We start from the raw sequence: 27,732 nt of genomic DNA, 5'->3' as shown, positions 1-27,732 counted from the left end.
GAGCAGCTCTGCACAAGGAATCAACGCAGTCCCGAATGGAAAACTGCGTTCGGAGGAGCTGGAAGAGAAACTGCAATGTGCCACAACACAGCAAGGTCTGCTTGGCACCAAAAAAAGGGCAGGCGGACAGCAGACTCTAATACAAAGAGGTCCTTGTAGGGTCAGGACTTAAAGGGGTGAATACTGGGATTTGGGGAGCTGAACTGGTTTCCTGAGTTACTGTGTCACAGCTGACAGGTCGCTCAAGCCAAACTCTTCACAAGGCTGCACGTACTACGTCAAATTATGTCAAAATTAAACTGCTTGTGAAGCAACCAGGTCTTGTCATATCTTACTTGTTCCAATATTTTAGTTGCTCCTGTTTGAACACACAGATTCTCAAAATTTACACAAAAAGCTGCCTTGTCCCCTAAGCTTCACATTTTCTGTCCAGCATATTGAACTTGGGAAGCTTTTAATCCCATTGTAATTTGAGAGGTGAGAGAATTTCAGGATTAAATCCAGTTTTGTGCCTAAAGATTTAGAAATCCAGTTCAGAAGTCCCCAGAGAGGAGTGATTCTTCTGAGATCAAGCAGCTCCACGCTTCGCGTTATCAATTGTATTACGCTAGGAAATTGATGCCAACCAAGAACAGCATCCTGCTGGGCTGAGCACTATTCAAAGTCATAGACTGACAGTAAAGAGCTTATAATTTAAACACCATGGAGTAGGGTAAAAAGGATGCACCATACAGGAGTTCAGCAAGGGCTCAGAAAAGGTGTGGAAATGATCAGAGGTTTTCGGCATTATTAACCTAGCTTTAGAAAAGGAGATGTACTAAAGTGCACAAACATCAACCAAACACAAGATCCTTGGCAAAACAAAACACAAAGCTGTTTATGGCCCCTGCAAACCAGTGTCCTGCAGCTGCTGCAGTACCAGTCACTGGCCATACCTTCAGCTGGATCCAGAAAAGACACTGAGCAGACCCCAAAACAATATAGTGTGCACGTGCTGGGGCAAGCGGCCTCCAAGTCTATATGTTTCGTCCTGATACCATATGTGAGGAAGTCCTTAATAATATTATAATGTATAAGCATACAAGATGACATTGCTCCAGAACAGCATTTACAGTTCCTAGCAAGACTGTTTCTGTGCCAAATCAGGCTCCCAGGCTGATCTGATATTCTGGCAGAAGCAAAGCTGGAAATCCAATGAGCAGTAAAAGGCAAACTGCAGGGCCCTTCCTTCTCACGGGTTTAAATACAGAACTTTTACAGAAGTGGAAAAGTTATGTTACTACTTTGATTACTTGTACAGAAACATGCCAGTTTCTACCTTTTCACAGAATACACCACTTTAAGATAAACTATTTTTAGGATCAATAACTGTCGATATGGAACAGTACACAAATTTCAAGAGTCTCCACTGCTAAAGCAGAAGAGAGTTGCAGGCACGTGCTACATAAACCCTCCTCGCAATTTCTGGCACGCTCACAAGAACAAGCAGCCAACAGTTTTACTCTACCAGAGAGATGAACTGAGGGTAATCACTGCTGCAGATTCCACTAACATTTGTGTGCCTCGTGGGAAAGGCACGGCGAATAGCACTTTACACATCGCAGGTTTGGGACTGAAGGGAATTCTGTGTTTTAAAGGAAAATAGTCATTCTGAAAAGACACAGTAACAATAAAAAGAGCTATGACAACTGTCTTCAGACAAATATATGGCCTAGCAAAAATAGGCATTTCATACACTTATTCAGATTGTCAATGAATTAATGTCTTACCTAATTGTGCTCTGAAGAAAATGCCACAAGAAATTATCTAACAAAAATGTTTTAAGGTTTGGAGTGTTTCTTGTACTTAAGACAACATACGATTAACAAACTAATTTATTAATGATCCCCTTATTTTAATAGGAACTTTGTTACTAACATGAATGAAATCAGGCCTAAAAAATGGTGAACTAAACTGACAGTGCCAAATAACTTAGAATGGCTTTGCATTAAACCTTTGGAAATACCAACATGACTAAGGGGTCACTGAAACACTTTCCTCACCACCACAAAACCCCCGTTCACTGCCACTGACCTTTTCCAAGTTGCTCACGTTGGCGTGTGCCATTAGTCTGAAAAGTAACAAGCTTCCCAACCAAATTCAGAGCCCTTTCTTGCAAGCTTTCTTTTCGTGCTTCAGAGAGATTTCATACCTTATAATTTAAAGACATTTTAATTCTCCAAGTTTCACAAGTCCAGGTGACTTCACTAACTAGTTCTTTCAGTGTCCAGTCTGCTTTTATTGAAATTAAGAACATTTTAATTAAAAAGTATTTAAATTTAGCTGACTCATCTCATGATTGCATCATCCAAAAGTATTTTCTAAATTTAAAGCCGCATCATTTCTTGTTAATTCAATGGCCAAAAAAGAAAGTTCTCTCTTGAGTATGACTACATGCTATTATTAGTAGTAGCATTAGCTCCCCAATGAACATCTCAGGACTCAGTCTCTCCTATGACTGGTCACATATGTATTGCTTTCCCCAACATAAGAGAACCGTGCTCTTCCAAACTTATTCTCAGATTTACTTTCACTCAGGCTATTCCTTTTTATTCTCCAGCACGCCACTCATGTGCACACCAGCACACCAACCTGTCCTTATTCTTGACAGTTCTGAACAACACATGCCCTTCAACATCCATTTCAGGTCACAACACTATCCCACCAGTTTTTTGTCACAGGTATAATAGCGTTTTTACATCCCACACCAGTAGTTCTTGTTCCTCTGGTTTGCTGGCTACACTCCTTGCATTACTGTGCAAAACTCACTTCTTTCACAAACACCACACCCAGCTTTCTGGCTGTTTTACCGAGCAGAGCCTTTTCACCAATTACTTATCCAATTACTCTTTTCATCAAGTAGAACACTTTCCTTCTCTATGCTGTCCATCATTTTCCCCTCTGGTATTCTTTCTGTACGTATTTCTCCTCTTCCTGCACACAGACATGTCGCAATCAAGTCTCTCCTATGCATCTCCTTTCATTTCTCACAGTTCTTCTCATCACATTAGGCCAGACAGTCCAGTGAGACCTAGACCTCAAACAAAAGCAGAAGCCTATCTACTGAGAAATGTTACTTTCATAAAACCCTCTTCCTAGTCATATATAAAATATTCTTTGTAACTCTAGTTCTTGAGTCAACATCATCCTGTTGTATCCTCCATGCAACAACTTAAATTTCAAACTAATACAACAAAGTAAAAGTACTCTTTTCTGCTAATGTGCATGTTCCAATATTCCCACAAGTGAAGCCTTCAGTGCTTTTTGAGTAAATCCCAACATTAACGTGACTCTGCTTTCCAAGCCATTGACTTCCATTAACCTTCAGCATTTTACTAGGTCCTTAGTTTTTCACATTTGGCCAAAGTAAGCTAAAAAGGAAGAACAATAACAGCACAACTATAAAAGCATCTTTCTTTAGGACATCCACATTGTAAAGAACAACCTTAAACAGAACATCAATGGCACAAGCTAATGTTCAATGTCAGAATAAACTACCAACAATTTTTCCCCCCGTGCTGCAAATCTATACACTTACACAAACTAGTCAAAAGCTTTCTAAAAAGAGCACTGAACACATTTTTTAAATTATTTGTGCATAACACACACTAGGGAGATGGCTAACTATAGCACAAGGTTTGAGTGTTAGATTTATTTCTCTAATTCCACTAGAAAATATGAATATTTAGAAGAGCTTGTTGCTGTAAAATACCTATAGTACTATTTTGTAATGCTTCTCTAAAACAGCTCAAAACTCAGAATGATGACAGACTCAATGTTGTGATGGCAATGCCACAAAGTTCATGTCATTCTCTCCCAAGCAAATTAAGTAATTTAGTGGCAAAGAACTTGTTAAAGCAGTTTTTGATTTAATCTAGTCACACTGTAGAGATGAAAGTTTTCAATTATGCCACAGTTGAATTAATGATTTCAGATTGTTCTTAGCAAAAAAAAAAAAAAAATATACACAGGTCCCTTCACTTTCATGACACACAGAAACAGGGTTGCACTAGGCTGTTTGTCAGAATACATGGAAATGTTCAAAACTGTGAGTATATATTAATAATAAAAAAAATTTTTGCTTGCTTGTTTTTTAGAGACAGCTCAGTATCCAGTAGCTTTAGCAGAGAACCACTGCTGGTGATAAGGTCCTGACAGCATTTGATCACAACAGTTTATGAAGAGTAAATACACCAGCTGGCTTGGCAAAACAAAGTTCTCTACTTAAGCACAAGAAGCATTATCAGAAGAGGGAGCAATAAAACAAGCTCTCTCCCCAGGTGAAGACCGACAACGTCACTCAGCACAGTTTGAGTGATACACTTATACCACCAAAACAGTAATTCCAAATTTAACCACAGGCCAATGTGTCATTTTTGTTTAACTGCAACATGACTTTCTCCTTGTCATGGAAGTCTCTTTTCAGACTACAAACTCTCCTCATTCCCAGGATACATACTCTGACTGTAAGAATGGAAGGATAATTCAGACAAGTATAAAAAAGAAGTTTGTAGCATTAGTTGCACAAAAGGAAGAGAAGCCAACTCAAAGTTTGTAAATAATGCTTACAGTTTACCAAACAATCTCCACTTTCAAACAAAAACAAGCAAGCGATCTTAAACAGTCAAAATGCTGCTGTAAAACAAGCTGACACTGGGATGAGCCATCTTCTCTTTCCTTACCCGGACAGTCAACTTCGTCACTCTCGTCCTCGCAGGTGGGCCACCCATCGCACTGCCAGTTGGAGGGGATGCACTGGATGGTACCGCTCCGGCACGCAAACTGCCCGGGGATGCAGCGGAGCTCTGCGAAAGAAGAAAATTGTGCTTGGTTTGAAGCGTTATTTATTCGTGCAAGTCTATACATATATTAATCATCTGTCATGTAGCATATCACTGAAGCATAATGGACAAAACCACGGGATAACTCAGCCTTGTTAAAAACTGCTTTGTTTCAAATGGCTTCCATGTTTTAAACTGCGTGTTTGTGGTTTTAATAGACAGGAGGGCGGGCTGCCAGGGCTTGGGAAATAATCCTCTCAGACATCTGCAGTAAAAACTTCCTGATAAAGATACCATGTGAGCAGCTATCACCACAGCGTTACCCATCCACTTCTTGTGGGGCACTGAGGACTACTTGTTCACTTTTCTCAGAAGCAAAGTTCAACAAAAATATGCTACAGTAATTAAGTGCTAGATTACGCAGTAAATTCAGAATCCTATTTCCATTCCAATCACTATATATGCCAGGACCTGCTAGACTTGCGCAAATGTCCAGCCTGATTTAGAGCCATTTCATAGAACTATTTCCATATCCATGAACCTGTCTGCACTTTCTAGCTCAAGCTCTTTTGTAGAATTTCTCCATATGAACACATCCTTTACAAGAAATTGGCAATATCTGCAAACATGTAGCTCCTGCTTCTGTAAGAGTACTGCCTACTTGCCATCATCAGACTGTCAAACCTAATTAGCATTATAAAAAGTACAATTTTTTTAAGGCTTTTTTATATCAATTCCATCTATCAAATGTCAGAAGCTAATAATTCAGCTTCATTTTGTGTCCCTCAACACATTTTGCAGGGGGGAAAAGAAAAACCACAACTGTCTACATAAGTGAACAATTCTAAGCTTGTTTACAGAGGGCAGGTCTGCAAGTCGCCACGAGCACCCATCAGCTCCCTTTCTCATCAGACCATCACCATCCATCTTTCTCCTGGATGCTGGTTGTCCATTTTCCGACCAATGTTTTTGAACAATTTAGCACGTTTTCCTCTCAGCAGGCTACAACAATCCCAGGTAAGCTACGTTCAGAGAAAAACAAGAAGAAAGAGAGAGAAAGGGGGCAAAGAAGTGTTTTAAAGTAAAACATGCTTATCCTTGATTTTGAAAGAATCAAGCAGGGAATTGTTTTGCAGGGAGAATTCTCTGAGAGATTTAAAATACAGGTATATATTCTTTCCTCCACAGTCTACAGCCTAAGAAAAGAGCTGTAATTGCAGTTGTTACCTTCTTGAAACACACATCTAAACTAAATGAAGACAGAGGTCACATTTAAGTGCTCAGTCAACATGACCAGGCATAATATAATAAAACCAGTCATCACGCACTCTCAATAAAAGCTGCACTTGTACACGTGGTAATTGGTGCAGGATATTGATAATAGGCTTCTAATTCAATGTTAGGCTAAAATCCAGTTCTAGTACCGGTTTCTCTTCAAAAACCAGACCTGCTCTTCTAGAAAAATAAAAGCAGGCACATCCTCTTAGCAACCGCCTACTCGGAGCAAACACTCAGGTCAGGAAACGGCCAAGAGCTCACCCAGACCTGCCAGACGACCGCCAACAACAGACCCTGCAGCCAGAGGAGAGCGGTCTCACCCATTTTTAGAGTTTTACGCAGTCCAAACAGCTAACACTAAAAGAGTACAAGCAAAATGTGTAATAAAATTTAACAACAACAAACCCCACAACAAACAACAAAAAAACCCCCACACAGCTCAAGCTGAAATTTAAACTATGCAAATTTCAAGTTCACAGAAAAGCATCAACTCTTCAATAAATCATCGCAGCGTCTTTCACCGCTTCTGCACAATGTCAGCACACAGTGGAAGGTTTCTTAGAAAGCTCTACTATCACAGTTTTAAGTACAAAATCTACACTGGAGCCTGTGGTAGGTATTTTAACATGTAGAAGACTCTCATCAGCCCAGCTCTGGTTTTCCATTGTGTTCAACTGCAGTTACGGCAGAAGTTAATTCAAAATTCAATGCTTTAAGTAAAGCCTTAATTTTTTAACTGCTTGCTTTTAATGGAAGTCACGCATGCAACCCGTGAAGAAATCTATTTGGCAGCCTGCTGGTTTCACAGGCAGCACCCACCAGGAAAGCACCACACACCAACGTGCACATGGGAAAAACAGGAAGAAATACTTTTGTCCCTCTACAATTTCATACATGCAACTACTATTTTATGTACAATTACATATGACTGATTCAGATAAAGGCATGACTCCATCCCAATATTATGGGCACTTAAAAAATGCCAGTTACGTGCCATAATGTCATCACTTCCTGCATTGCAGGCACTCCTCGCTGAAGAATGTGGATACAGGGAAGAGGACAAAACATTTCTATGAAAACACCACTCAAAACAGCTGAACAGTTGTTCCCAATGGAAACCATGCTATGTCAGATGCACTGATTATTTCTAACCAAGGAACAGAAACTTCTACGCAATTATGTTGCAGAGGGGGAAAAAAGTGGCACTAAAAGAAATACTGCAAAATGAAAATCTCCATGTTCTGCAAACACTTCAAATAACACCTCCTGAGCCATCCTAACCCAGGGCCCATATCCCCATCTGTTACTGAACTACCCAAATCATCACGCAGCTCCTGGAAGAGTTTCATCTCCACTGTCCCACTATTGTGGTTTACTCGGGCTCAGGACTCCCAAAGCAGAGCACGTCAACATACAAAGACTGATGGAAGCCTATAAAGAACCTCCAAGATACCTGGCCAAGGAATAATTTGGGATGGGCGAGGCTGCACATGATAGGTGCTCATCTCCACAACCCTGTCAAGCATTTCATTTCAGTAGCCTATTTTTAAGTCAAAACAGCAGAAAAATGAAAACATTTCAAGCCTGTCTCCTTGCCGCAGAAAAGGCAAATCAGGCTGCCAGCAGCACAATGGGATTCACGAAGATACATGAGCAGCAGCAACCAACAGGACAACATAACATAACCATCCATCCTTCCTGAAATGCGAGTAATCACTTAATACACAGTCAGACTTTGTACTTTTCAGGAGTGTGGTAAATAAAAACTGTTTCTTGACCCAGATAAGATTTCCAGTTCTTCAAAAGAATAGCAAAGTTTCAAAAACACCAGTCCCACTTTTGTCCCTAAAGTCAGATATCCCACACTGTTCATAGCTGCTGATGGTAACTCACAGCAAGGAAGGATGAAGAATCAGGTACCTTAAAACTATGGCCTCCTAGGAGCACTAAAAACATGTATATTCCACCAGCTGTTAAAGCAGAAACGTTTTCTATTTTCCATATTGTTACAAAATACGTAATGGCACAAGTTCAGCCACATGGAAGCAGCTGTTGGAGCAGAGGCACTGATACAACATTAGCCGATGGCATCAACAACTGCCTAGAAGTGAAAAAATGGAAATACAACCGCTTCCATCATCCATGTACAATGTGACAAGTTACACCATCAGTATTATGATTCACATATGAAATTCTAACATAAAAGGCTTTTTTTTTTTCTTTTAACAATCAGGCACAGTCTTTGCTATGCTACAGTACAAAACTCGGTGGACTGAAATCTCATTTTAGAGCAATTAAATTCATCTGGCATTTGCTGGGGAGAAGAGAGGCACGTTAAACACTGGAAACAGCAGCAATTGTAGGTTTTGCACCATACATAAAGTAAACTCATAAAACATCACAAAGTTCAAGCAGTGTGAGGACGTGAAAACACCCCAAGCAGCAAGGTGCCATTACAGCCTCTGCTTTATTGTCTCAAAGCCCTTCTACAACATTAACCCTCAACAATCTCGCCAACCACCGCATCCTCCTGGCCGTGCTTACCACGAAGTACAGAAAAGCTACCGAGCTTGCCAAAGGCAAACACAAGTCAGCTGTCCTGTCTGTGCTTCCACGCTGTCCCAACAACACCGCATTTCTCCCCAAAAATCCAAGCAACCTGCTGGTTCACCAGCACAGCCCTACCCAAACGAACATTTGTCTTTCAGAAGTACCAACAATTAACTACCATGTATTCTCACTTCATCTCTTCTCTCTAGCAACAGTTTACTAAGAGCTACACATTGGCCAGAGGGAGTTTTATAGAACTTTATATATAAAGAGGAAAAGAAAAATGAAAATCAGGTTCAGACCATGTATCAGTTCTACAAGCTTAATATACGACCAAGATAAAACTTGGTCAAGTCAATGCCAAAAAACCCAATACCAATTTGTAAAGCATTAGGTGAACACAAAGTTTTCAAAACCTAAATTTCAACCTCATATTTTCAAGACACTGAAGTTTACGATTACAGAAACCAGTGGAAAAAGACCAACACCACTTGCAGTGTTTCGTACCACTAGCGGTACGAAAACCTTGATGTCTTGGCAATTCACAATTTACAAGGTACTGATGAGGAGCCAGAGCCCTAAACTAAAGCCTCCAAAACATAAGCCTCAATTCAGGAGAGTGCTTTGATACAGAGATTAAACTCAGTGATTGCAATCACTGGTTATGAAAGTTTGGGTTCCTTGAGTTGCAATGACTTAATTTCTCTTTATTAAAGAGATTCACCAGTCAGTAAATTCTGATACATTAAGATATTCTTTTGGTAGCTAAGACTACAGATGCATGTGAGATTTTAACATTTACACAGATAGTATAATTTGAATATATTTCAGTTTTTAATATAAACAAATGACACTTTTCATTTGCTACACTAATTGTTTTTCTTGTCTGCTGAGCTTCATTTGTATGGAAATTGAAATTTGATTGAATGAACAAACCCAGCATCTGAGGTTATTGCAATTATAAGCTATTACTCTGAAATACATGTATTGAAAAAGATAAAGTCAAAGTACATGGTTTGGTTTTCTATGTAATCTTTCAATGAACAATGGCACTTTTGTGCGTACCTCACGTGTACTTCACTTATTTTGGTCACATTTCTCAAGTTTCAATCTGGTAGACTCTCCAGCATCGTTTTTATTTACAGACTGAAGGAAAACAAAAGACTAAAATACTTCCTGCTTTCTCAGTGTAAGTCACTCATTGTCCCAAACCAGATGAACCAATCTGCAAGAGAATATTCTGTTCAGGTTTCAAGAGGCAATTACAGCTATCAAAAGCTGATTAAGCATTAACAAAAACTCTAACTACAAGTGCTTAGGCCAGTAACTCTTCTTATTCAGATCTGAACTTGTTCAACAGGTCTTTCTTATATTTTATAATACTAAACCTACATACTTAAGGCCTGCACCTACATGTTGCACTATCATATTTTAATACATTTAAGAGTAATTTCACTTATTGCTCTTTTCTTAAATCACTGTTTCTATATAACCTGACCCATGTTAAACCATATAAGCATGATTAGAGATACTAGAATTTTTAGCAAGACTAATCCCTAAGTCCTCAGCTCCCAGAGATTTTGCTTAACACCCAGTGTTCAACAAATGCCTGCAAACACGCATCAGAAACAAATAACTAAGGAACACCACACCCATCATCATCACAAAAACACATACAGCTCCATATCTTATATTGATGGTCAAGAGAAAGCAAAACACAACCAATATTTCTCTAGACTGGGATTTGATTAACAGAAATTTTAAAATATTCTTAATATTCTCAATATAACAACAACATAATGGTTTTCTTAATTTAATCCTCAGTAGATATGTGAAGAAAACTGTCCTTAAGCTAGTCCTCTGCAGTTGAAAAGCAGTTCTCACACCTTGGACTTCTCTCAAGTCCACAGGTGGAGTTCACCAGAGAACGCACCGTGTCTCGCACACGGCTCCTGAAAATCTGCAGCCCGTACAGAGCGCGACTGTCCTGCCCGGCCCCTGCTCAACAGGGCTCTGTGACAGCATCCACTTCGAACTGCACTTGAGGATGTTCTGACACTGTCTTTGAACAGGTTTTCTTGGGTTTAACTTGTCTTTGAGGTATCACCGATCCCACGCAAAGGCAAATGCAGCCAGACCTAAATGGGATTTCCCCACAGCTCCAGATCCCAGAGAAATTTTCACTACCCATTCATCCCCCAGCAGGCTTCTTTATGTCACTTGGTGAACCTTACTTCCATCACGTGTTTTTAAATTTATCCTTAACCTGCTCACCACTCCACCCAGTGTAGCAGAGGGAGCACATACAGTACTTTATAATAAAGCTGCAGTAGCGGAAAAAGAGACTGTGATAGCACCAGCTTATTTTCAGAGAAGAAAACTATTTGTGACGTTCACAAGTCACTATCAAATAATTATCAATTCCACAGATTAAGTTTATTAAAGTTCCTCAATGAAATTGGTTCCATTTACTTTCTTCAAATTAAAAGCCCATAGAAAAACTAAAATCAAAAACCTACAGAAGAATTAAAAAGCTACAGAAGAACAGAACACTCCACTTTCATGTTCAGTCCTTCAGAAGATAAAATGCTCAGCCGTTCACCTGTGTTACTGAAATCATGCCTAAGCATGATCCTTAGGTCACGTAGGTTTAGTTCATCATGGCACGCAGAAGGGTGTGAAAACACAATGGCACAGAGCCCAGGGTGAAAAAAAAAAGAGGCTCCATGCCATGCATAGAACCAAACACAACCCACACCTGTTCGCAAATTGAATTCCAGCTCCTGAAAATTAGAGATTCTGAAGTTATAATCCCATTTAGTGGGAACACATCACTTCCAAAAATAAGTAATACATGTTAGAGGCATCGGCATTTTCTGCATGACCTCAGCATGCAGTTTCATGAAGTAATTAAAACTGTGACAGTACTGCAGCTGAAAACTGTAAATCCTTAATGAATAACTCTAACGAACATTCTGTATTACTCAGTGTTCTGTCATAGTAATTTATGCTGGATGACCCCAACATCCATCAATAGATGTTTACAGCACAGTGAGGAATAGCAGCAGCCTCCTTCCCCTCACATCGATATTATACCTACACTCTGCACGAGCTTGGAACTGACCCAGTTTCTCCTTGCTCACAAGTGTCATTCACTGCAATTCATTGTCTGCTCTTTGTCTGGAGGGCAGACTCAATGCCGGTAAGGATATTGGGGCGGGGGGGGGGAAAAAAGCGAAGGCAGTGCAAGAGACCCAGCATTCAGTCAGAACAACATCATCAGAGCTTCTTGAATGGGAACCCTGGCTATTATTTCCTAAGACTTAGAAAATACAGACTTCATGCTCTATGAATGTGGACACTTATTCCTAAAACTTAAACAGAATCTTTCCAAATTCCCCAGTACTGCTATAACCAAACACAAACCAAGCCGTGCTACTTGAACTAAGCCAAAGAAATACTGTGAATTAGGCGATGCAGCCTTCCAGACTGAGAAAAAGCTGTTTTAATTGCAGTGAGGATACCAGCTAAGCAACAGGCTTGCATTTTTTTTTTCTCCCTGAGAAACTGCTATATTATGATAATAAGTAAATAGGCAGAAGGGAAAAGCAAAATACAGCACTGGCACAAAGAGCACTCAGTACAAACAAAACCGAAGCCATGGATACTCAAGAACCCTTTAATATGGCTCAAAATTAAAGCCTACAGTTCCTCTATACTAACAACCTTGTTCAGAACTTCAGATGTTTTGTACAGCCTTAGGTGGGACTTAAGTGTTTCAGTACAGCAGTGACAAGTGACCTAAATCTGTGCAGCACCAGATTTTTGACCCTTTCCCTAAAGAAGGCCCGATCAGTAAGTGGATCAGCAAAAGTGCCAATCACACCTCACAACTGCGTTCACTAAACAATTTCAAGCAAGCTTGAGAAAGAAGTCAAGACCAGAAAAATGTAGCGTGAGTTTTGGAAAGCCTAGAGCCAGCATAAGGGAAGGAAATGACGACGGCCTTGAGCTTCAGAGGGCAGGAAACCCCCACGTGGTTTGCATTGCTCAGCAGCTGCCTGCACATCTGCACGGTGCTGCGGTGGGGGGGGCTGCCCAACCTGCAGGAGGGATGGGGGGAGCTGGGGTAACCAGACCCTTCCACCAGACCCCGCAGGACTCCCAGTTTCTTCATGCCGGAGGACGTATGGTGGACAGACAGAGGGGACATGGGGTTGCCATGGCCTTATTAAATCAGTGCTGTCAGGCAAGGGTATGTCCTACATATAGGGACATAGGAGACAGGCCAATTGGATTCCAGGTTTCATTAAACTCCATTACTTATAAAACGTGTTCATGGATGCTAAGAAAACAGCACTATTCCTCACACAGAATTGCAATACGGTCATGCACACAACATGTTAATTCTCCCAACAAAAGCGGCAACAGAAAAAAGTTCATTAAGAACAGCACCAGTAGTGAAGTACTCAGCAAGTCATCAGTTCTGCCCAGAAAAGAGCACCATCACAAACAGTACTTTCTCCCCTACAATCCATACAACGAGGCTGGGACAGATAGATCATCCCACATACACCACAAATACCTAAATTCACAGGACTACCTGGGAACCTCAGTGTAGCTACTTCCAAGTTTCATCCTCAATCCTCACCTCAAACCTTCACCTTCTCCTAAACACAGCTTTTATGCTCCATTGCATCTAAATCCTCCAAAACATCATATTAACGGAAACATACTCTTCTTGCTCATTTGCAATTCTTCACAGAGCTGGGGCCATTCTGACCAAGGAAAAGCATCAGGTTCTCAGCTCTGTCTGCACAAGTTGGGCACCGTTACCTGCACCTCTTTCCTCCCAGAAGGTGTCTGCCCTGGGCCTTCACCGGTACCATCTCCAACACATGTCAGAGTCACCTCTGGGATGTTCAGAACTACACAGTGGTGCCTGCAACCCTAGAAGGACCAATCTGGTAATCAGAACTATATGAACACCAGGAACATTTATTTTTTCAGTTTTTGACAGTCTACGTGCAAGCTGCTTGTTGGAAAGCCTCTAAAAAGTGACCTAGAGAAACTGCCAATAAAAGTAATCCTGACAATACTTCTCTGTCTTGAGCTATTACCTCCTAATTGCCTACCCCAAAAAAATCTAAGCATGTGAGATTAATTCATCTCCTCTTCCAAGTGTATTCTAAGAATTAGAAAAGTATACATCCTATCAAGCCAGCTCAGATCAATATTTCTTCCCATAAGAAACAGTTTTCACTTAAGAAGGATCGCCAGGGAAAGAACCTGGATTCCCTTTGACCAAATAAACAATATGTGTTAAAAGAAAAAAAAGCTAAAAGAAACAAGTAGTCTATAACAATCAGAGTTTTCCACAGCAGAAAGAAAAATTTAAGTCCAAAGTTTTACACTAACTGTGTTAGTATTTTCTCTAGATCACGTCTCAACAAGAGGAAACACGATAACAGCAATTTGAGGACTCTCAGAGCAATCGAGCCTAATATATAGCCACCATCAAATTGAAAGTAGGAATTGCCAGATTTCAGCAGTATTAGTTAGCAAGCCCTTTTACTTTCAACAATACAACATGTTCCTACTTTGGAGGAAAACGAAAAAGGTTGTGGGGTTTTGGTTTTTTGTTGGGGTTTTTTTTCAGTACAGGATTCAATAGTAACTAAGCATATCCTTAAACTTTCAGCACGTGAGCAATCCAAACAAACCTAATGAAAATACACAATTTCAGGCCACGTATGTATTTAGAATACACAAGGAACTGCAATAGTGTATAATGCCGAGCAAACAGGTGACAAAATGCTACCCTATGAAATCAGGAATTTTTAACCACTCCACTCTCCAAAAACTAATATAATTTCTTAATTTCAAAACCAAAGGAACATGGAAAAAGCTCTCTACATGGCCCTAGGGAAGGTCATGGTCTTAAACAAGAATCTAACAATTCAGGAGGACAGGAAATCCGCACATGATCACTATTCAAATGCAGGTCACACTGAAAAAAAAGCTTTTGCTCTTGTTTCATTTTTTTTTCTTCACATCTTGTACAAGTCTTGATGAGCAAGCACCTAGAGCACTTAAAAGCAAAAATTCGATATACAGAAATATTCTGACTTCAAGTAGGGAAAACCCATTTTATCCTTTGCACAGTAGCTGGTGCAGTGCTTGTCGTGTACTAGACCAAATGGTTCATGCTTTGAACAGCATCCCTCGCTCAGCTGGAGCCGAACACGGCAGGAATGCAGCGATGCCATCGCTGCTGCGTCCATCCATGCTGTACGGGACACTGTGCTTCCTTCTTCCACGGTAAAAACAATAACTGAACAGAAATTTCATATATCGAACCCCTAAGTTTAATATTTCTATCAGAAGTCAGCAAATACAAGTCCAACCGATGTATAAAAAGTCTCATTCCCCACACCTTCTAACCGCTCCAGTACCACCGGCATTCTTCAGCTCTTCCACTGGCTTATGTCGTGCACCTGTGTCAGGTACTACACCATGAAACTGGATCTGGGTCATTTTTTAGCTGTCACATCAGTAGAAAAATTACATTCAACTCCATTGTTGCTCAGAAAGACACAGATGAGCACTCCTACTACAGCTTCCTTGGACCATTTCTCTGCAGTTTGCTTCTACCAGAACTGGGGGGGACGATGCTTCTGATTAAGTCTTTGCACTCGGATCTCGGTCCTGCAAGATCCCTGATTTTTCAAAGATTTCTCCAAGATCTCATTAATAAAGTACATTTGTGTTATTGTATTTCAATCAGTAAGGAGTAATGTAAGCATGACAAACAATTTCACAAATTCAATAGAAACACAAATGCAGTTTTGACCATCCCCAGATTAAAAGAAGTTGTAACATGTTTTAGAGGTTTAGCATATACAATGCAGAATGCTGCTTGGGCACAAACTCAAACCAAGCAGGTGTGAGAAGCAGGATTATTTGGGTGTTTTTAGTGTACAAAATAAAACATATTACTTTTAAGTTACAAGAAAGAAACGTTTATATGGAAATCGCTTAGGAAATGTTAGCACAGACAAAACGTACAGACACCGAAGGACAACGCTAATTCAGCTTCATGTAAAATTAATCTCACTCATGCAAAGGCAATGCCTGACACCCCCTGTATCACCGCAGAGCCCTGGGGGCAGAGCTGGGCTGGGGGAGCCCCAGTCTGGCTGGAGCGGAGCCCCCACATGGATCCAAGGGCTGCACTCACCCACTTCAAACCTCAGCTGCCCACTTTGCAATGCAGATTGGAGTGTCAAAATACAAACTCTAGCATTTCAAAGTGACACCTGAAGCTCCCTCAGGAAAACGCAGACACAGCCAGACCAGAACACCCAGCATTGTTCTGCCAGGAATGACATTTAACCCCATTTTCCTACTAGCTTTGGTTCCCAAATAATTTCACTGGGTACCCTAAGTAACTGGTCTCATACTGGGAAAAGTACAAGGAAGCAGAGCAGAGGAGGCACAAGAAAGACAAGACCACATAAGAAAAGAAGTTACACAAATGAAAATATGACCAAAAGAAAAATCAGTAAATTAAAGGACAAAAGAGCAGGGAATGTCCCAAGAGTATCCACCAAAAGCCAATATTTCATTTCCAGCCACTGAACAGACTGGCAATTGTCAAGTGCTAATCAATAAACAGAACAGAAGCTGAATATAATTGTTAGATCAACCAGTTATAATTCTAATTAACTAGGAAGTTGAATGTTATTTTGTTTAGCTAATCAGGTAACTATCAATTTTCATTAAACTTACTATTGTATTTCTAAATAATCTAAATGGTAGGCATCAAACACTGATAACAGCTTCCTTAGGAGTCAAATACAGCAAATACCATTAAAATGCTGTTCATCAAACCCAGAATTAGCAGGCTGACCCTTTAATACAAAAACAAAAAGTTTCTCAGGAAACCAGAAGATGCCAGAGCATTTCAGAGTTTGGGGAACACGGACTAAAGGTTAATCTCAAACTCATGTTTTTAAGCAACTCAGTTGCTACAGCTCATCAATGACTTCACCAAATGACCTGTGATTTTTCCTCAACGGGTTGTCTACAAAACCAGGGTGTGAAGTGCAACACCAAAGTGCGAGCCTGCCATGCAAGGACCTGAACAGTACATAAACCCTTCCAGAGGGTGGAAAGCCAGGAAGGGACGGGCACTGCCAGGCACCCGCCACACTGACCGCTGCTGAAAAACTGGGGGGTCTTGGCACCCAAACAGTCTTGGGAAACCAGCAAACTGTTCTTTGTAACTGCAGCACAACAAGGACACGTGCATGGTGCTGTATTTAGACAGGAAGAATAAGCTGCAACTGCAGAACGAGCAGCAGACTGGCAGCTAGACTTAGCAAAGGAATCTGGTGTTCAGAGTCTGTGACAGGAAATCATTAAAAATGTGCTAACAAATATCTTCAAGAATTGCCCGGGTTTACCAGATTTTGTTTTGGGACATGAAGACGGACGACCCAATCTCTTAGTACACTTTCTAGCCATAACTTCCTATCAGTCTACATGGAACAAAAGATCATCACGGGTTAGCCCTTGAGATCACACAGGCAAAGATCAGCAGTCTCTCATCAAGCTACCATTAGCCACGATCTGTTTCTTTTCTATCTCAAAGACTTCCTTGTTCAGGCTACCAGTGCCAAAACCCCTCGCAGCTTATTTCATTTTAAAATACAAAACAAACTCGAGCAGCCACGTTAACCCCCGAAGGGCAGGAGTGACGGTGCCACTGAGCTGTTTCCAGGTCCTGCTCTGACCACGCTCCAGGTACCAGAAGTTCAGTGTGGGACACGCAGGCTCCGTGCGGTGCAACACGTGTGAGCGCAACACAAAGTTCTGCTCATCACATAATAAGTTATTTATATGCATCTCATATGATGAAATGAGACCTTATAAAAGTTGCAAGAAATCACCACATAAAAACCCAGAGACTCAGGCATTACTCAAGGACAGACTGTAGAGGTAGCTACTACTCTTGCATTACAATTCAAGATCAAAACCTGCCCTAACAAAGCTAATTCCAGGGGACAGAAAAACTCATTGAAGTCTTGGCTGGTTTTCTGACATTCACTGGGGGGTTTACGTCTTTTATACTTGGTATCTAAAGTTATTTTCTCTTCAAGCTGAATGTGCCTCTCCCCCTGACTCCTGAGAGCAGCAGCACTTCCACAGCCGCCTCCTCCCACTGCAGAGCCTGCAGCAGCGCTCCCTTCTCCATCACTTCTGCTGCTCTGGCCTCATCTTCCTCTACTCCCAAACCCACCGTGGGGACATAGAAGCTGCATGTTTGCAAACCCTCCAGTTCCCCTTGTGGTTTGTGACTTTCCAGAACCAGAACAAAGCACGCAAACAGCGCTCTGCCTACTGACTCTTTTCTTCTCCTTTACTTTGTGGCCACAGCTAGTAAGCAAACCCACTCGCACCTCAGAAATTTTGCCTTATAATTAACACCAAGAATTACCAGTCTTAAAGTATCAGACCTGCTAATAAGGTGTGATACCTTCTGCCTTGTCTCGCTGCTAAACTGATAGCAGCTGCAAGAAAGACTTCAAATCCATCAGTCTCGTTTTGCATCTCGTAACAACAGCAAACAGCAGAGCACAGGAGCACCAGGAAAAGGGCACAATAATATAACAGTAGTAAGAAAAAAAAAAAAAAACAAACCACTACAAACAGTAGATTAAGAAAGGGGATGAGGAGAAAATATAAGACTGGAAGACATGCCAGCCCTACTTTCAGCAAAACTAACTGAGGAGGTGTGCTAAAAAACCCTTCTGCCTCTCACACCCTGAAGCCCTCGCTTGGGAATTCAGCTAAATACAAAGCCAGGGACTGCAGTTAGCAACAACACGGAACCAGATAAATATTACTCACCACAGCTCTCGCTAAGGTAGAGACAGTGAACAAAAATCAAAGTAAAGGCTTCTATTTGAAACCCCTTTAGAGCAGAGGAATGCTGGACCCAGGTCACATTTTATGACTGATATATTTGGGCTTCCTACTGAATTAACTGATAACATTCAAGTAGCCAAAACCAGACACATTCAGTCACAGCAGACAAGGGGATCACCTTGAAACGATGTGGATTGTGGGTTTGTTTAGACTTCAACTCGGAGCAGCTCTGCCTTGCATTTAAGACCTACAGCTTCTGAGTAAGCGACAAGAACGAGCTGGCAATTTAAACACACTTGGCAGTTGTGTCAAGATACCAACACCCCACTAGTAAGACCATAACCACCAGCTGCACACAGGCAAGCACCAAAGCGCACAAAGAGTTCAAACTTTAGCTAAAGTTATGGGGCTTTTTAATTGGCAAGTCTTTCTAAGTATTGCCAATTAGGAAAGTCGTGCAAAAATTTTAAAACCAGAACTTGGGTAATGAAATTACTTCCTCTAGCTCACTTTGAAGTGGAGAAAAAAAAATGCTGCAAGAACATGAACTGAAATGGCTTTTAGCTGCCTGGCAAGCGCTCTAATAAGAAAGCCCGATGACCTACATTCACAAGGCTCTGTACTAAACCACTATTACAAAATCCAATATAAAGCCTGACCATGTTTAAGTGTTTTCCATTAGCAAGCAGCAGTTTCTTGTTAGAGAAATATGAAAACATGTTATTGTCTTTAGTGATGATGACCTTAATTAATCCTCTAAACATCATTCTGAAACATGTTGTCCTGATCATTCCAGACTGTTTAAGTTCTGAACATTACATAAAGACACCAAAACCTTTGCTTTTCGATTGTGCAATGGGATGTTAACAGAAACAGGAACTTCTTACATATTCTCAAACTGAGCTGCAAAACTGAATTCATAACAATTTACATCTCTGATGCTTTTTAGACAACCAACAGAAATGCACTAGTGTTCAGAAACTCTGTCTAAATCCAAGCTAGCACCAGGACAGGTTACTGTGACTCAGTTAACACACCACTGAAACACAGGGTGTTTCAAAAAGATGGACCCAATTTCAAAGGATTTTGATTTCAAATTGGGGTCCACCTTTTTGACACACCCTGTATTTCTTCACATAATACAACAGCCAGCTAGCCCAATAACCTGAAGTAGATGTTCTGAGTTGTCCCAGAAAACATATCATTAAGTCAAACCCTACTGAGGTAAATATCCACAGAAACAAGTGTCTGAATACAAGTAAATGCTTAAAGGAAATATTAAGTTAGTCCTTCACTGCACACTCATATAGTTGGAAAAGTTCACATTAGCAGCTTCCAAACACATAATGAGTAAAACAACTCGAGGAGAAATGCCCTACCTAAAAAAACACCACCACCACCACCACCAAAAAAAACCAAAAAAAACCCACACACCATTTTTTCAAGGATGCATTATAAAGCAGGCAAGTAGTCAAAACAAGCCACTTATGGTCAAAACAGTTAGAAAGGGAAAGAGGGAAACACTGGGACAAAAAAAAAATCCAAGTGGAGATTCTCAAAGGCACGAAATTACCATTAAAAGTCCACAGGCTCAGAAAAATCTGGCTGCCTATGGTAGCTTCAGGAACCCAAGTCTACACAGGTAGGGATGATGTCATGTTATGTTGGATGCACCTGGTGCTGTTGGTGATGGCAGTGACATAAAACACACTCATGTAACCAAGGTGGAAAAATCAGGAAAAGGAAATTTTAGTTAACTTACCTCCTAATTTACTAAAACCCATCTCACTCCAAATGCAGCAAAAATAGGTCCACATAAAATCACTGCCTTTCAGATTGCCCGAAAAGATACTAGAGTTGAGGAGGCTTAAAAGAAGGTTTCATTTATCTGAAGAGCACAGCAAGAACATGGATAGAAAGCTAGTGTCAAATTAACATGGAAGTACAAAGAGGTGCCTGATTCGCTGGGACTGAATTGTGAAGGGGCCACACATTCATCTCTGAGTACATAAAACCTCCCATCGCTCTGCAGCACTCATTTGATAGCTCCAAGTACAGATTTTAGCTCAGTAAGCTGCAGGCATCCTTTCTAAACCAATAAGACAGTTGCTACAATACACAGGTTTAAAGAAGCAAAAAGAAAAACAAACACCACTAGGAAAATAAATTCTGAGTCCAAATACTCTTCTCTTTCTCAGGAAATCCCCAAAAAAATACAAGGGACACTTCTTCACCATTGATTAAAATGATAAATTTGGTTCTGTACATCCCCTGTACTTTCATGAGCCAGATTTTCCCTATTTGCACCTTTTGTTTTAGGATCAACCCATACACTGTTCAATCAACTAAACAAGTGATCTATCTGAGAGAGTAGATTCCAGATATTAAATGAAGTAAGCTGAAAAGCAAACGACATTGGCAAAAAGACGTGAGACCACACTGAAGCCACGGACTGACAAAGGAGCTGAACCACCATGGACAGCTCAGCCACCACATCATCCCCAGCCTCCCAGGGACCAGCACGGACCAGCATCCTCCCAATGGAACTCAGACGTTCCTCATACGGCGAGGAATTCCAGCTGCAACACTCCAACCAGTTGGATTACCTCACACTGAGGTTCAGGAATACATATGGTTCAAGCAAAACTCCAGGAACGCATATGGAGTTGCCACAGGGGAATCCTCGAAGCCAGTGGTGTTGTAACCTGAGCAGGTGAGTTAGGGCTCATTCCCGCAAAATGATGCTTCTGCCAATGTCGCTACGGCACCACAAATCTCTCATGTAGATACATTAGAGCACCAATGAAAAAAAATTTATTTGCCTTAAAGAAGCAAATCTCAGCGAAAAACTTGTCTTCATCCATCAAGCATCAGCTGCTGACAGAGACCTGATATCAAACTGGAGCGACAAATGTTCTGACACAACATGGAAAACACCATTTTCTAATTTCTAGGAGGCTACAATGCTCAACACCAACAGAGTTCAGGGTCAAACGCACCCACCTGTAGAAGTACACAGACAGCTATGAATCTCTGCTGAACCTTCTCAACCAGCAGCTCGGCTGTCTGGAGCACTTAGTGCCAGCAATAAAGGAAGTTGCTTGAAATCAATTTTACATAGTATTTTCCCCCACATAAAAGCCTCTAGCTGTAACACTACTAGGTTAGCAACTCCAAGGTCTTGGGGGCTTTTTTGGCTACTTAAGAGTGCATCATAAGCACTGCATATACACTGCACTGCCAAAAAAACAAGCTAAAACAAAGCAAGGCACACACCGAGCAGTTTCAACATCCAAGTTAGTTATTTCAATAAGGCTGCCTACACTGACCGAATTGAGCTTCAGCTATACTGGGAACTTGCTTAAACATGGTTTTATTAGTCTGGGTCATAAAAGTTATTTTGAAAGACAAAGAACAAGGGGATTTCAAAGCACACCATCATTCTTGCTCTCCTGTTTACAAAGGAGGGAGCGTCACCCAGGAGCAATCACTGCGTGACGGGAGGACAGTTTCCAAACCTGCAAAGCTGCTCCAGGCAGCCTCGCGCTTGGGCTACTGATGCTCTTTGGCAAGAGCAGCCTGGGATACGTGAGGGCTCTGCCAAGCTCCAGGGGAGTTCAGCACCCAAAAAGAAACTCCGACTGAGCAATGTTGCTAGAAAAACAGAAGTTTTCAAACAGCAAACGCTGACCAGTTCTCCAAAGCCAATCATCTTAACATTTTAAAGCGCCGTGCCTAGCAGCCGCCACACAAACTCCATCACTAAATTACTTCCCTGAAAGAAGCTAAAACAGAACTCGGGAGATGGCATGTGAACTGAGATGCAACGGGTTTGGTTTTTTTTTTCTTTTTGGCATGATCATATGGCACTTTGAAAGCGAGGTTTCTGTCTTGTTTTGTTGGCATCCAAGGCCTGCAACACAAAAGCAGGTAAGAAGCACCTGAAAACTAAATCACGCCGCTACATTTCCACTGCTAATTACCTGCGGGGTTATATAGTTTCCTACCTAAGCTTTCAAAGCGCAAATGAACATTTTTACCCAAACTCTCACCCTCTCAAGACCCCAGCGGCCGGCGCACGGCACCGACGTTCCGCCGCACGGCAAAGCCAGGTCCCGTCTCTTTTTAAAAGTACAAAGAAGCGGCAGAGACGCCGCCGGCACAGCCCAGCGCAACCGCCGAGCCCGGGACCGGCCCCGGCCGCCCCGAGCGGGACCGTCCTGCCGCGCCGGGCCCGGCGGGAGGGAACCGGCCCCGGCCGCTCCGCAGCCGCCCTGCGCCCGCCGGCTCTGCCGCCTCGGGGCGGCCCCGCTGCCCCCGCCCGCAGGAGGGAGAACCGGGAGGACCCGCGGCCCCGCCGCCCCTACCTGGCCGCAGCGGCTCGGTGATGCTCAGCACCAGGAGGAAGAGGAGGAGGAAGGTGCCGCTGTCCGCCTTGGGCACCATTTATCCTCCGTTCATCCTCCCCCGGCGCAGCGCCACAAACCCGCGGGGAGGGACGCGCGGAGCGGCGGGAGGAGGGGCCGCCGCCGGGCCCGCGGGAGGGGCCCCCGTCCGCACCGAGCTCTTCCCCTCCGCCGTCCGCCGCCGCCCCCGGGCGGGAGCCAGCGGCCCTGGCTGCGGCGGCGGCTGCGGCGGGAGCGGCGCGGGGTCGGGCGGCGCCGCGCTGCGGGGCCCTCGCCTGGCTCCGGCGACGCACAAGATGGCGGCCGCGCCTCCCCGCCGCCTTCCCCTGCGCCGCCACGCCCCCCTGCCCACCGCGCGCCGGGCGGCCAATCGGCGGCGCGGGGGCGGGGCCGAGCGCCCGTGTCCGCACACGCCCCGCCCACCCGCGGCGGCCGCGGCCGGGACGGGGCGGTCACCGGGGCCACCGGAGTCACCGGCGGCCTCCGCCCCCGGGACGGTATCACCGGGCCTCGCTGTGCCCCCCGGGATGGCCTCGCCCAGGCCCTTCCGTCTCCCCAGGGCGGCCATCACCAGCCACCTCCGTCCATCCAGGGCGGCCTCCACGGGTGCCCTCTGTCCCCACCGGGACAGCTGCCTCGGTCCGCTCTGTCTGCCGGGGCGGCCATGGCCAGCCACCACCATCGCCCCAGGGTGGCCTCCACCAGTCCCCCGTGTCCCTCCAGGACAGCCTTTCCCTGTCCCCAGCTGCGGTGGCCTCTCCTGCCCAGCCCATCCCCACCAGCGGCCTTTCCCCGTCCCTGCAGCCCAAACCAGCCACCGCTGTCCCCAGCACGGCCCTTCCCGGTCCCCTCCATCCCTCTGTGACAGCCTTTTCCTGCACTCTGGGTGCTTCCCAGCCCCAGCAGGCTCCCAGGTTCCTGCGTCGTTAATCTGTCCCCCCTGCCCACCGCGGGCTGGGATGGTCCCTGTTGTCACATCTCTGCAGGGTGACACCAGCAACCAGCACCGGGATGTCCCCGCACGGCAGCGGTACCAGAGCCGGCCAGTGATCCCGTACCTCCTGGAAACACCACGATATGGTTCCCAGACCCAGCCGGAGCTGAAACGCGTAAAGAAAACTGATTGTGCAGCTCGGATCATTGTCAGTGGCTCTGCAAATGACAGGTGCCTTCAGGAATTTGACTCTGGGTGTTGCTGCATGGCAGTGACTGTCCCTGCCAGGGAGGAGGCACCAGCCCCAGTGCCACAGGTGTCCTGGTGCTGGAGGTCAGTCCAGGTGGCATTTGGGAGGAAAAAGCAGTTTTACCCCCAATGCCCACTTCCCAAATGGAGCTGGATTTTCCTGACAATTGGAAGTGAAGCAGCGGCGTTGGGGCAGCTGACCCGCAGTGGCTGCTGGGCTCGGCCGTGAGCCTGCGCTTTCTTCTGCAGGGAATTCCAGCTTTTTAGTAAAACCCTATTCAGAGTCGAATCCAAAACCCTGGGAATCCCTCTGGGAAGTTTTAATATTTTTTTTAATGTCTATAACAATGTGTATTCCTCTTCTTTAGTACAATTTGAAATTTTCAAATAAAACATTTAAATTCCAGTAAAGACCATTTTAACTCAATTTTACACACTCTGTTTCCCTGTTAATACCAATTACTCACTATACCCAGTAGCAAATCGCTCTCTGGGGTATTCCCAATGGATGTACAGATACTCCTGCTCTCATGTGGCTTCTGCTTCCCCCCAGACACCGGCTGCCAACCTGCGGGCAGGCGATGGGGGCTTCAGCGGGTCTTCTTGGGCATTCGCCACCTCTGGCCCCACAGGAACTGTTGCCATGCTCAGGTCAGCAGCATCAGGGAGATGCTTTTTCCAAAGCTAGATGTGAAGTTTAATATGGCAGTGCAAATCTGTGCATGCCAAGAGCTGGGAACGGTTGCTCTCCAGAGCTGGGGTAGCAGCGTGAGCCATGGCCCCATTGCCCGGAGCTGTGAGCCCTGCGGGGCCCCAGGAGAGCTGTGTGACGGGGATGTGCACTTGGGGACCGCAGGAGTGCGTCACCAGCAGTGGGGGGCTGCCTGAAGATTCAGGCCAAAACCCATTGTGCCAGCTCTCATGTCCTGCCAAATACTGTCAAGATTCGAGCGTCCGCGGGGACCTGAAGCGTGACAACATCCTCCAGCACAAAGGCACGAGCGTCAAACTCCCCAGCTGTGTTCCTCCCAAGGGATGCTGTGGAGAGAGGCTTTTCCCAGCCCAGCCATACATGTTGACCCCAGACTGATCCAGAACATTCCCTTATCCACTCCAAGCCCATGACACCCCATCACCCATGTATAAATAAAATGCCTCCGGCATGAGAGCAGCCCTCCCCTCGCAGACGAGGCACAGGCTGCTTCTCCCTGGCTTTTGACCCAATAAATACAGACCCCATTTCCCCACACCACAGCCCAGGGTGCCCCCCAGCTCTGAACAGATGTGGGTGTGGAGGATTCAGGTGTGCCAGGTAAGCACCACAGCCCACACAGCACCTGTGAGCAAACAGGCAATAAACGTCTGAGCCACATAGGAGCACAAAGGTGAAGGGTAAGAGGCACCATTTCCCCCAGCTGTGCCGTGCCGAGAGCTGTAATGCTGATGGAGATGGACATTATGGGATGGCCGAGGCCCTGGCTGAGCCACAGGCAGGTGGGCAGCAGTGCTGCCCCACATACATGCACTGGTCCTGAGCCCCCAGCACTGGGGGCTGAGCTGGGGGGAGCCAGGGCAGACCAGTGCCCCAGACAAGAGGGGAAAGGATGGAGCAGGACAGTGAAAACACACAAGCACCTCTGCCCAGGGCATGTGGGAGCTGGCACATCCCAGGACTCCCAGTTTCTTCCTGGGAACAAGTGTTTCTCTAACCAGCAAGTGCAGATCACCTGTGCCCAAAAAGCAGGGGAGAAAGGCTGCCATGCCCAGGAGGAGCAGAGGGAAGGGGCTCAGGGAGAGGGCACCCAAACCTGGCTCTTGTCCTGGCCTGACTGAGCTGGGGTTTGCAGCCAGGTGCTGTGGGGCCAGCCCCACCGAGCAGGGATTGAGGCAACAAACGCAAATACGAGCAAGTGGGAACTGCTCCATCTCCCCCTCCCCTGAGCAAGCAGATCCATTTCCTTTATTTTTGCAAATAGCCCAGTCCTCCAGAACAATGAAGTATGTCCAACCACAGCTTGCCTTCAGAACTAAATAATCAGAGAAGGAGAAAGCAGTGCAGAGCCCCAGCCCTTACTGGAATCCAGTTTTGGGTGGGTGCAAAGCCACAGCCCCTGCACCATGGCAGGGTGGCTCCCTCTGCCCAGGCAAATGCTCTTAGCCCTGAAGGTGAAATGCTCGGGGAACAAGCTTGGGGCTTAGTGCCTTTGGGAAGTCCCGTTGCAGACTCATCTCCCTATCACAAGACACGGCTCACATGAACTGCGGGAGATCAGAAAAACAAAGCTGGACCACAGGCTCCTGCCCCACGGCAGAGCCCTCACAGCTCCCCTGGCCCGGCTGTTTGCTCACAGCGTGGTGTGGGGCAACCGTGAGAGTTCCTCTTCTCACCAGACTCTATGTTGCTGCTTGCCTGCTGCTCAGCAGTTTCTTACCTGCACTCCACAAAGGAAAGTGCAGCAGTCATCTGTGGTGTGATCAGTTTTGCTTCTTTAAGGCATCTGAGCTTGCCTTCTCTGTCCCAGTTACAGCAACTCATCCCTCGTCCTCACTGGCTCGTCATAGCAGTTTTTGCAACTTTCTAAGAATTACATCCTGCTGCTCCCCAAATCAACCATAACCTCACCTCTTTTCCATCCACCTATAATAAGAAACCCTTGTGGTCCCTCATCTTCTGTCCTGTATGGAGCTAGGAGCCAAGCCCCAGACTGCACGTGGAAGCACCCACAGACTCTGTACATCATGATGTTACAGCCCCACATCACACACCAGTAACCCACCAGTAACCCACCGCAGCCAGCCCGGCCACCCAGGAGAGCCCCAGTGCCACCACTGCTCACCACCAACCACCTGCGCGGTGTTAGGAGAGCTCCGGGCGATATTTTGGCTGAAGAATGGAGTGTTCTCAGGCCTGGCACATAGGAAAATGCAGACATACAGAAACAGCAAAAGGAAAATAACCCTTTGAAAAACGGGAGAGGAAAAGAAAAAAAAAACACCACAAACACCAACCCACAAACTACCACACAAAAAACCACAAAAAAACGTCATCAAGAACCAAGATGATTTCTCACACTGGATTTGGCCCAGTAAGGCACATTATCTGCTAGTGCTGCAGCGGCAAAAATATCCAACAAAAAGTTTACTGATTCCTGAATTAGAGATAGCAGGGGCTGAAGTGCAGCAGGAAGCAGAGACCAGACATTACAGCAGGCGTTGCAGGAATAGCCCATCTGAAGAGCACTACATCCCCTTCAAGAGATCCAGTTTTACAGAATGTCATTGAAAATAAATTACATTCCCAGCAAACACGTGAAGGCCCTTCAGTCTGGCAGAACAGAGGCTGTGAATTTAATAGGGCTGTCTAGGTTAATTCATTTGAGGGCGAACACAAAACCAACACCGTCCCACAAGATATTTAATGCAATCTGCTTTTAAGCAGGAATTGCACAACTTGGAACAGATACCACATTCCCCTCCATGTTACTCCAGCTACATCTTGGGGTAAGCACAGTTTGAAATGCTATGGAAGACACATTCAGCTCCTCACCCACATGTACACCCC

The 27,732-nt window shown here is 44.4% G+C and overlaps 1 protein-coding gene across 3 annotated transcripts in view; it reads right to left on the bottom strand.

Moving 5' to 3' along the window:
- Window positions 1-23,262, bottom strand: part of DGCR2 (DiGeorge syndrome critical region gene 2) — a 43,113-nt gene extending 19,851 nt beyond the window's left edge. For all 3 annotated transcript variants that reach the window (XR_010607086.1, XM_065646513.1, XM_065646515.1), the window contains exons 1-2: window positions 22,949-23,262; window positions 4,722-4,844 (exon numbers count right to left, since the gene is read on the bottom strand). Coding sequence is in view for 2 of the 3 variants with exons in the window: in XM_065646513.1 (XP_065502585.1) it covers window positions 4,722-4,844; window positions 22,949-23,027 (202 nt within the window). In the remaining variant the exon portion in view is untranslated. The remainder of the gene's footprint in view (window positions 1-4,721; window positions 4,845-22,948) is intronic.
- Between the last annotated feature and the right edge of the window lie 4,470 nt (window positions 23,263-27,732).

Source organism: Caloenas nicobarica, chromosome 16, assembly GCF_036013445.1.
Source record: "Caloenas nicobarica isolate bCalNic1 chromosome 16, bCalNic1.hap1, whole genome shotgun sequence".
Taxonomy (NCBI): domain Eukaryota; kingdom Metazoa; phylum Chordata; class Aves; order Columbiformes; family Columbidae; genus Caloenas; species Caloenas nicobarica.
This window is presented reverse-complemented; position numbering and strand designations above follow the sequence as displayed.